Source organism: Capsicum annuum, chromosome 7 (genome assembly GCF_002878395.1).
Source record: "Capsicum annuum cultivar UCD-10X-F1 chromosome 7, UCD10Xv1.1, whole genome shotgun sequence".
NCBI classification, from domain to species: domain Eukaryota; kingdom Viridiplantae; phylum Streptophyta; class Magnoliopsida; order Solanales; family Solanaceae; genus Capsicum; species Capsicum annuum.
The window spans coordinates 3,088,041-3,099,793 of NC_061117.1; the positions used below are offsets into that span (position 1 = coordinate 3,088,041).

The 11,753-nt window shown below is 35.0% G+C and overlaps 1 protein-coding gene across 1 annotated transcript in view; it reads right to left on the minus strand.

Moving 5' to 3' along the window:
• The window catches only part of LOC107877592 (probable RNA-dependent RNA polymerase 5), a 35,776-nt gene extending 24,276 nt beyond the window's left edge, over positions 1 to 11,500 (minus strand). The window contains 5 exon segments of the mRNA XM_047393439.1: positions 588 to 773; positions 1,251 to 1,325; positions 9,042 to 9,180; positions 9,353 to 9,566; positions 11,245 to 11,500. Of these exon segments, the coding sequence (XP_047249395.1) occupies positions 588 to 773; positions 1,251 to 1,325; positions 9,042 to 9,180; positions 9,353 to 9,566; positions 11,245 to 11,329 (699 nt within the window). The 5' untranslated portion in view covers positions 11,330 to 11,500.
• Between the last annotated feature and the right edge of the window lie 253 nt (positions 11,501 to 11,753).

Here is an 11,753-nt window from a genome sequence, read left to right on the forward strand (position 1 = left end):
TTTGTAACATACTTACGCAATCGGAGGGTCTACCTAAAACAACCTCTGTAACCTTCACAAAGTAAGGGTAAGACTGCGGACAGTACACCCTACACTGGTATGTTCTCGTTTGTTTGTTTTCTCTTCTTTTGTTAATTTTTAAAAGAACCAAACTGAAATTACAAGAAAACATACCAATAACACGTTGAAGTACAATATATATATATATTTTTTAAAAAAGAGAGAGAATTTCATAATTCAAGGAAAAGAAAACAAAGTTACCAAAAAAGCGATAACATCTCAAGCCAACAAGAATGCCTTCCTCAATAATTATATTGGCACAACTTGCATCTTCAACAAATTTGACAATCAATACATTGTCATCTCTCAGGGCTCTTTGTAAGTGAGTCCGAGGGTCTACCTAAAACAACCTCTGTAACCTTCACAAAGTAAGGGTAAGACTGCGGACAGTACACCCTACACTGGTATGTTCTCGTTTGTTTGTTTTCTCTTCTTTTGTTAATTTTTAAAAGAACCAAACTGAAATTACAAGAAAACATACCAATAACACGTTGAAGTACAATATATATATATATTTTTTAAAAAAGAGAGAGAATTTCATAATTCAAGGAAAAGAAAACAAAGTTACCAAAAAAGCGATAACATCTCAAGCCAACAAGAATGCCTTCCTCAATAATTATATTGGCACAACTTGCATCTTCAACAAATTTGACAATCAATACATTGTCATCTCTCAGGGCTCTTTGTAAGTGAGTCCTTTCCAAGTATGGACCCTGGATAATTCAAAGCCAAATAATTTGAGTAATGTCAAACCAGGAACAACGAAATGTAAGCTTCAGCATACAAGGACACGAATTAAAACTATCAAATTTTATGCTACACAAAAACCCTAAAGCAAAAATTGATGGTCACTGAATACGCTAAGATCTCTTACAAACTGAAAACAAATAAGATATAGGTCTTTTCTCACAAGTAAAAATAAGAAAAATTATTCTGACTAGAGAACAATATATAACGAAACAAACTGGCATACGCTAGAGAAACAATATATAAGGAAACAAACTGGCATAGTTCTACTACAGAAACAATTTCTCTTTTTCATTTCTATGCTCAGTATGCAAAAGTTCTTCATAGGCTGGCAATAGTCCCTCTAGCAATAAATTGGAAAAGAGGATTCAGATGTAACAAGAAGTAAGGCTTGCAATGTAAATGTTCCATGAAACGAGTGCCCACAGAATGGCAATACGAACCTTGAAGGTACAGTATCCATTCTGTTTAATGTGGCAATAATAGAGATGAGTCTTTCTGGAATTCCAGTCCAAGTACTGCAATGATGAAGAAAATTTGTAATTCAAGGTGTTTACCTGTGACATACCTAGGCTACAGGTACTCCACAAAATAGATGAAAGAATAAGATGACACAATTACTTATCTTTCCTCACTACCTTCACCATAGGTACAACATATGAGTATTGTCCCTACCAACTAGCAAGTGGGAAACAGAAAAGACAAAAAAGAGCATGACAGAAACCCATGTTCGACTATTAAGTATTACTTGTGGAACACGTTTTAGCTTGTAAGGCAATGTACAATTGTAGATATACAATTCTATTAGATGCGCATTTTGCTCTAACTAGATTGACCTTGATTGAGGTCATTAAACAACACTCTCCTTCAATTTTGACCTACCTTAATTGTTTGGACTGTCTCAAAAATTATGACCTACCAAGAGTACCAAGAAATAGTGAAAATTAATATCAAGGGATTACAAATATGTATATACAATTACAATACCAAAGAATAAAACACTTATACGACAGAGATATGTTTTCTATCACTCTGTTTCTGCACCAAAAGAATAAATTCTGTAAGCATCTGCTTTTCACAAATGCTATTTTGGTCTTCACTGCATCCCATATTGCTTTTAAGACAATTAGTACGGATGATGCAAAGAGGGATGGTTCTCCAGACCTGCTTATTTTAAACTTATTTCTTGCCAATTTCTGATTTTGTCAGCCTAGAAACACTCTTCTGTTACTATCTATTGTTTTGTGTAGTTCAATTGTAGTACTAATCTGCTAATACATGTTGTTTTTGTTACTATCTATTACCTCTTGTACTTCCATCATGTCTTTTCCCAGACTGTTTTTGTCTTGAATCGGGAGTCTATCGAAAACAGCCTCTGTACCAAGCCTCTGAGGCACATGTAAAGGTCGCCATACACTCTACCTTGCTGTTGTTCCCAGACTTCTAACACTGCTTTGACAGTTTGAGGCATCACCCATTGCACACCATATATGTTAACAAAAAGATCCCACGGTTCTCTTGTTTGTCAGCAATGTAACAGATGTTGTAGATTCTTGGGCTTCTTCACAAATAATAACAATAATACTAAGGGAAAAGGCTCAAATATGCCACCGAACTATCAGAAATGGCTCATTTATGCCATCCGTTAAAAGTTAGGCTCATTCATGCCATCGCCGTTATAAAACCGGTTCATCCATGCCATTATTTTTAACTGTGATTTTTTAAAAAACAACTTTGCCACGTGGCCTCTTATTAGAGGTCCACTTTATTATATTGGACCCACTAAAAATTTTTGATCCATTAAAAAGAATCCACCCACACCCAACCTATCACCTTAACCCACTTGAATATTACTCTTCCAATGAATCTAAGTCCACATATTTCTGGAAAAACATTCATATATACACATAAATAGTGTCTGCGTGAGTAGGTACCAAACAACTCAAAACTTCACAAGTTGAAGCCAAATAAAGGGTACCAAACAACACTCAAAACCATTTTTACTCATAGATCCAAGAGTGAAGGCTACTTTGCCACTCTACGACACCTTTTGGAAACCAAAGCACATTTCCTTCTTCGTGCTCTCAACAAAATCACTTCCATGAATAACGTTCCTGCACAATTACGAATGTCCTCAAACTTATGCTTTTTTTTAAGAATCATTAATTCCAGCAATTTGAAGAAAATATGAAATTGGCAGATGTTCTGTTTTTTGTTTGCTATGTCCATTGTGTCAAATGTTTATAAGCAAGACTAGTTACAACCAAAAATAATCAAACAGGAACTAGAAATGTCCTGAATGATATCACTTTGGCGGACAACACTAGATATGTTGTTGATGTTGTACAACATAATGGTAGTCTTGTTCAACGTTCCCATGGTGAGTTGACATCGTAGCCCATTCAGGAATCTTCCATTTTTAGATATACAAAATCATAACCATGCCTCGAATGCAACTTTATGGCAAAGCTAGGCCTAATAATAATCTCCTCTAGTTGGCAAATCATTAGATTAGCGTAGCAACCAGTTTGTCGATTCTATAAGAAGTAAACCGAAGTCATTATTGGTACGAAGATTTAAAGCGTACGTTGCTAAGACTCCAAGGTTAACCTCTGAGTTGAATTTAGTATTAGAGGATTCAATCATTGTCTAACAGTGATTGAGTCCTCTGAATATTGAATCCACACAGAGGAGAACCTCAAGTGTAGTGGTCCAAGCAGGTAAGGGAAGAGACGAGGAGCTCCGCCATGTCCTCAAACTTATGGTTACCAGGCTAATGACAAATAATATCCATACATGAGCGGAATCGAAAAGGATCCACATTTTTTTCAAGATAACATGCAACATGCAGAACGAAGAACCTAAAATAGAATATAACATTTTCCACTCAATCTAACAAGGATGAGGATTGCTATCGGTTATGTTCTCTATATGCAGCTAGAGGTCCTGAGACAACGATAGATTGGCCTACAAGGATGAAGATTGCTAACAAAAGGAATCTGCTTTCTGCATGCCAAAGAACACATAATACATGGGAATCTTACATCAAGTAACATACTGCTTGATGAGCAAAACAACCCAAAGATTGCAGATGTGAGACTCTCCAGGCTTATGACTACTGCTGGAAACACCAACGTGATCACCACTGCAGGCACGCAGAACTCTCCAAAATCAAGAATGCAAGTACCAAGACTGATGTCTATAGTCTTGGAGTGATCATTTTCGAGCTCTTAACTGGAAAATCCCCTAGCGAGGCTACGAATGGTCTTGATTTGCCACAGTGGGTAGCTTCCTCTGTGAAAGAGGAGTGGACTAATGAAGTGTTTGATGTTGAACTTATGAGGGACGCACCTAATATTGGTGATGAGTTGCTTAATACTTTGAAATGGCTTTGCACTGTGTCGATCCCACACCAACTGCTTGGCCAAAAGCTCCACAAGTACTACAGAAATTGAAGGAGATAAAACCATACCTGATGTTGGACTAAGGGTTTTTGGAATTTTAGGTTATTTGATGATAGTGTGGGAAGATAATGTGATATTAAATGGGTGTGGGTTGGATATTTAAAGGATCGGGTATTAAATGGGTTTCATGTTTTTTATTTTAATGAATATTGATTTGTTTTACTTAATGACGTGGACCTCTAATAAGAGGTCACGTGGCAAAGTGGTTTTTAAAAACCACCGTTAAAAAGTAATGGCATGAATGAGCCGGTTTTGTAACGGTGATGGCATGAATGAGCCTAACTTTTAACAAGTGGCACAAATGAGCCATTTCTGATAGTTCAGTGGCATATTTGAGCCTTTTCCCTAATAATAATAATAAAAAAATAACAATAAAAAAAAAAATAATACCCACTGCATTAGAAAAACAGCCCCTCTACCCCCACAAAGGTAGAGGTAAGGTCTACAATCTACATATACCCCACCCTCCTAAGACCCCACTTGTGGGATCTCGCTAGGTATGATGTTGTTATTGCGTAAGGAAAACCTTCCATTTGCAGCATATCCTGGGTTAACACTGCAATTCAACCAAAACAGGCCACCTTAGATGGTGCTCTAGTACTCGCATCATTTTTCATGGTCAAGTTAAATCTCCCGTGGCCTACTTGTTTATGTAAAAGGATAGAGCTACTCTTCACAGAGAAAGTGCTATCTTAGCTAGCTGTGCAGATCTGAGAATTCCACCTGTTAAAATCAATAGATACAGATTCCAAAGTATGCAATAAGTGACTGATCTCATCCAGCTCCCAACCATGGGAATTCTCCTAAAGTTGAACTACCACTGTAGTATTTGTTAACAGAAAAATTGTATCAAATCCTTTACCACCCATGATACCAACTCTACCCATAACGGCACAGTAAATATCAAATATTCAACCGAGAAAGCAATAGATGTAATAAGTTTTATGCCCGTGAATGACACAGATTCTAACCCATCTGATATGGATTCTATTTTTATTATCATCATCTACTCCAAAAAGGCTCCCAAGCAATGATACGATTCTCGCCACGGGGACTCGAATCTAAGTGCGGAAAGAAAGATAAAGGATAGATAGATGATAGACAAATAGATAGACACAAGGAAGATGAAAGAATCAAGAACTAAAGAGCATAATGACCTCCAAAACCCTTAATTCAATAATCCACGAGCACCTAACTCATACGATGACCGTAAGGGAATTCGGAACGCCCTTACAACCACTGTTTCTAAACGAGATTCAACATTCGCTTTTCCAAGCTCTCAAGACACTCTCAAAAGAGTTCATCATAATCAATATTCAAAAACAGGCTAAGAAAGAAAATGACCTAGGGTTATCTATTTATAGTATTGAGCTAAGCTATTACAATGGACCCAAAAGTGGCCCATAAACCAAGAGGAATAAAATGGGAACAAACCCAACACACAAGGACCAATCTGCCTTGGTGGGACGGACCATGCGACGGTCGGTCAAGGGTGGGACTGACCGTCCCTTTCTTCGTCGCGCCTAACCAGAATGCAACCACTTCGGTCTTCACTTGACGGCTCTTGTGACAGTCAGTCACTAAGGTGGCGGGCCGTCACTCCATTGTTCACTCCAAGGAAGTGAAGTTTTGTCATTTTTTGGCCTTCCCAATCATTCTTCATCACTTGAAATCCTTTGGTAGGCATCAAAGCAAGTCCCACGCGATCTTCCAAACATGGAATTGCTCTTTTGTATGCTCAAAATGGTTTCCCCATGCCTTTTCTTGTGCCCTCAATGTGACCAAAGCTTGATTCTTCATGTGTTGACCTTGAATGACATTTTCAAGGGTGTTGATACCGGTCAGGATCGTATCACAAGCGACACCTATCATCTTAAAGATACTTTGTGACCATAAATAGTTCGGGAACCTCACAACTTGATCCAAATGTTGCTTGGCCTGTGATTCTCCTGGTGACAGACAATGATCAGAAACCACCATACTGCCACCATTGCAGGCGAAGTCCCACTGCAGAAAAACCATCTTCCCATTTTGATTCTCTCTGCCTCCACCCTAGATAGGAATTCAAACAGCAAATACTCCCCAGCTAACTCTTTAATTTCAACACCAGCAGGAACACTCCATATTTTACCTACCCATTGCTATAATCATGCGACCCGGGGATCCAAATCATTGCTTTTGAAAGACCTATTCAAGCCCTTGTGAAGATATTCTATTCTGCTTTTCAGAACGCCGTGTTATCAAAATCTTAAACCGGTTTGACGGTAATTTTTCATCTTCAGGATTTTAGTGGTCTTCAGGCCATGCCTTAATTTGAGCTACCTGAGCATAATTCCTTTACTTCTTGTGTGGTAATCATACTCAAATTTTGTTAATCCATTCTCCAAAATATGCCAATTTTCATTACAAAATCACCCTATATTATCATTGATTCTGTTACCTTGGATAGCATTCACTTTTATAAGTACTCCTTCTCAGATCACGAAGTTCTTTTATAAATACTATGTCATCATAATCGACAGTGGAACAATTTCATATGTTGAAGGGAAGTGGTGAATGATCCAAGCATCATAGCTTATTCTACACATCTACAATTAAAAGAAAACAGAAAGAATATGGCACCACATGTTCCCCAACAATCATTGACAATTAGTATCAACCGCATATTAAGGCTGTTGCGATGTCTTTATCATTTTACTTTTTAAAAAGCTAGTGTATGTATTCATTATCGTACTCTTCAAAACACAAAAGTCAAAGTACAGCTCCCCACTGCAAGTGCTAGACAATTTTCACCTCCCGTTTGGAAGAGATTATAATCTGGTTAAAGTAGATTATAATCTCTTTTTAGCTTAAAAAGGTGTTTGGCAAATTTTAAAATGGTTTAAAAAAGTTGTTTTTGGCTTTTTTTAAGCTAAAAACAATAAGCTACAAATGGGGGCCTTTTTTTTTGCAACTTATAATTTTTAAAAGTTTGACCAATGAAATTACATTTGTGTCCTAATAATTTTGTCATGCTTAATACTTGTACTAATTGGATATTTTCACTTTTGTATTTATGGCGAAAACTCTAGCTATATTAGTACCTCTTTTGTATGAAACTATTGATCTATTAATGTAATTATATTGATTAGTAACATATATATTTTGCTTAATGATAAACTCCACATATATATTAATATTATCCTCAAAGGTTAAAAGCAACAAGTCCGGTTTAATAAGAAAATGGAAGTGTCGTCACAAATTACACATTAATGATACGAAATCTTAACGTAACTATGAAGAAACAAATAATCTTTTAATATATAACTATCTTTTTCAAACACAAACATTCAACACTTAAACTCTTTAAAAAAAAGTTTTTTAGCGCACAAATTAATAGTCATTCATGAAAATATTTTTTTAATATATATATATATATATATATATATATATGAAAATATATATTAATTTTAATTTGAATCATTTTAGCAGTAAAAATTAATAATAATCAACTCTATATATTATTAACAGCAATAAGGGTATTTCAGTCATTTTGACCAAAAAAAGTGCTTAAAAGCATTATTTACCAAACACATCAATAACTTTTTTTCAGTTTCAGCACTTTTATCCAAACACTTAACTGCTTATTTCAGTCATGGAAAATGTTTTCTGGAAAAGGTTTTCCAATTTTCTTTTGTTTGGTTGTAATGAAATGTTGGGAAAATATTTTCCACAACAACTAATTCATTTTCCAGAAAATGACAAATGAGACTTATGACCCCATCCCCATTCTTTTTCCTCACCCAAACAATACTCATATTTACATGACTCAAAAAATTTACATTTTTAAAAAATTTACATTACTCGAAAATATTTTTCACTGTGCTTTGCTTCAATTTTTCACTACTTGAAATAAAAAAAAATGAAACCCGAATTTTTTCCATTTCCAATGTTCGTTGAATGTATTGTTATTTTTATATTCATAGAGAAAGACTTACTTATGTTACTTTGCTAATTGCATATTTCATCTTGTCATCGATGTAACTTGTTTCACGAGGTTGAATAAGTTTGTCGTTCCGTTATATTTCTATTGATTGTAGTGTCTTGAGATTGTCCTGACAAAATGTTGAAAAGTGTCTCCTATATTTGCTAATTAATAGTTTCTTAAATTTAGTGATTGTAGTATTTTAGAATTCGATATTGATATTATTTGTTATGCTTAAATTATTTCTTACAAATTGTTGAGTTGTTATAGGCACTGATATACTAGTTAACAGTTAGCAGTATTTTCTAAAAAGTATTTTCTCACTCACCAATCAAACACTAAAAAATATTTTTCTAAAAAATATTCTCTACTCACCAACCAAACATCATAAAATATTTTTCGAAAAATATTTTACACTCACCAACCAAACATGAGAAAATAAGTAGAAAACCAACTTATTTTCCGGGAAAACATTTTCCATGGAAAATATTTTCCATCATACCAAACACACCCTAAGTTCAGAACTTTCAAAAATATTTTTAGAGAACTTTTTTCAGCAACTTTTTTTCAGCCTATCCAAACGGGCTCTTAACCTTTCTTTTAATAATCATGTCAGATTATAAGGAGACTAAAATTGCACAAAATAAGTTGCTAACAGAGTAATTATCGAATATATAAAACCAAAAAATAAATCTATACAAAAAAGATGCACTTGAGCAATGAGAAAAGAAACATTGAAGGTGAGAAACACTATATGCTCGTATTAATTAAGAAAATGAATCAACTTTGAGGAGAGGTTAATGTACCTTTGATCTATCTGACGCAGCATAACATGATTTTCCAAAAGAATTCCAGATTTCTAATTCAAAATCAGTCATCGGAAGATTTTTCTTTCTTTCAATATCATCAGCAATTTCAGGGGATATAACATCTTCCAACTTCTTGCTGCCAACAATAGAGATTCAAGTCACATAAACAACAACAACAACCCAGTGTAATCCCACAAGTGAGGTATAGGAGAATAGACTGTACGCAGACCATACCTCCACCTCGTAGAAGTAGAGGGCCACATACAATTTGTAAGTTATTACAGTAAGAGTAGGCCATTGGGACTAACCTTCCAATATAGCTTAGTACCAAAAACAATTTTCTGAATTCAAGTTCATTGAGGACCATCAACTGTTGGCTGACATTAGATGAGTTTCTCCTACAATGAGATTCAGGCTCTTGGTGAAATGATAACCGGCGACTAACTTTCTGACGGCTTTCACAAGACGAGGAGCCAATCTCAAACTTTGGTTTAGAACTTTCACCTTGTACACGTTTGTTCTCTGAGCATAGAAAGTACAAACATATAAGTTAGTGACTTGATTTCTTCTATGGTCACTCAATTAATAGTATCTCAGAAAGTGACAAATAAAATTGGAATCAAGAAGAAATCAAAATTGTTTGGATTGTTTCTACCCTATTGTATTGTGTTGTTAGTTTAACGACATGTTTATTTTGATTGCTACTTCAATTTTGTTGTATCGTTAAACCCATTATTAGATAACGACAAAAGTCTCATTATGTGTAATGACCAATACATATGTATACATACACACACTAATATGTGTGTGAGAGACTGCCTTGTTACTAGCAAACACCACTATTTTTGGCTTTGATCTCATTTTATTTTTTCTTATTATGTGGAGGGTATTTAGCCATGAGAACAAAAAAGAACTCTTTATTTAAAATTTTCATAGTTGGAATTCGAATTGTGTTTAGCCATACTTCTGACAATAAATTTTTAGAATTTGAATGTAATTTTTTTGAAAATACATGAAATATAATTTTCATGGGGTTATTTTATAAAAATAAAAAAAGAATAGGGTAAATTCAAAAAAGAAAAACCTATAAAAGCGAAATTGAGTGTTTTCCAAATTTCAAAGTTGTATTTGGAATTTTTGTGACCTAACACTAATTTTCACATAAAGTAAAGATCTCCAAAAGAAAAAGGTGAAAAATTCTCGTGGTCAAACCGCTGCTTAATAATTCTATTTTATCTTTTAATCTCCCTTTTTAGGTAGCTCCACCCCATATCAAATTTTTCTGGTAGATTTATTCTTGAAATTATTGGTGTGTAACATTATTTAACCAAAAAAAATGATACTTACAATATACTTAAACTTCCCCAATTTATTAAAACGATACAGTATCATATAATACTAACACAATACAATATGATAGATTATGAAACAATATGTAACAACAATCCAAATTGAAGGGGTATTTGGCCATGAAAACTTTTTAATTTTTTTCCACAGTTGAACTTAAAAAACACATTTCACCATAGAAATTCGAAAAATTCGGTTTTCACTTAATTCACTTTTTTCAAGAAATTTCAAAAACAACAAAAAGGTGTTTTCAATTTTTTATTTTCACTGCCCCAAGGGAGTGGTTGAGTTGGTTTGTGGGGACTTTCCCATAGCGGAGGTTGCAGGTTCGATCCACCCCTAATGCCTTCTCAATCGAGCTCGTCGCACAGGATTTACCTAGTGCGGTTTACATCTCCTATGTGGTTTGCGAGCTATTGCACAGTAAAGGTTTACCTAGTGCGCATACAGCACTTACCACAGTGCTCACCCGAAGGGCAGAGGGTGTAGCGGCTGGGTTTTCTGGAGTTTCCAAAAAAAAAAAATTCATTCCAAATTACTCACAAGAAAACATTAATTTACTTCATGGTCCAACACAACTCTAATTTTCAAATATCATTTTTTTTTTTTTTACACTTTGAAAACAAAACTATTATCTCCTATTTTTAATATGGAACATGAGCAAACGCCTAGTTAAAATTTGGGAAAATGGGTACCTGGGGTTGTCAGTAGAAAGGCGAAGTACGTTTCAATGGACTGTTGAAAGGGCTAGAAGAGAGACAATCCGAGTAACGATCAATTAAGTAAACAAGAAAAGCAGATAGACTCTTCTTTATAGGACAAGATGATATGATTTTGAGCAATTGTAATGAACCTTGTTCACCGATCAAACCCAACCTCCTCCTGATCACCACGTCCGGTGGTTGTTGACACTGCTCGCTGCAGATTTTACTCAACATAGTCTCTACGAAACATGGTAATGGTGCATCCAGCACACACAAAGGAACATGAGAAGATTAGTACTGTGTTTCCCGCTTTTTGGGTTCACTTTACTTTGGTAAAGAAAGATTATTCGTCTTTCTATCTTGTGTGTGGTCATTTCTATCTTTTTCTTGAAGCAGAAAAAGTACTGACAGTTCTGGTGAGTAGAACCATGAAGGAATGCTCCCAATGTAATTTTACTATTTTACCTTTATTAATTATGTCTTATTGCTAGTTCTGTAACACCTCAACTTAGGAAAAAGTATCACATCGGTAAAGCACAGAAGGGATATTGAGTATATAAGTGAGAAAGTCTTACTCTCTAGTGACGCATTTTAAAGTCGTGCGGGCCTGAGCCCAGAACGGACAATATCACTAGTGGATTTGATGGAGACCGAGGTA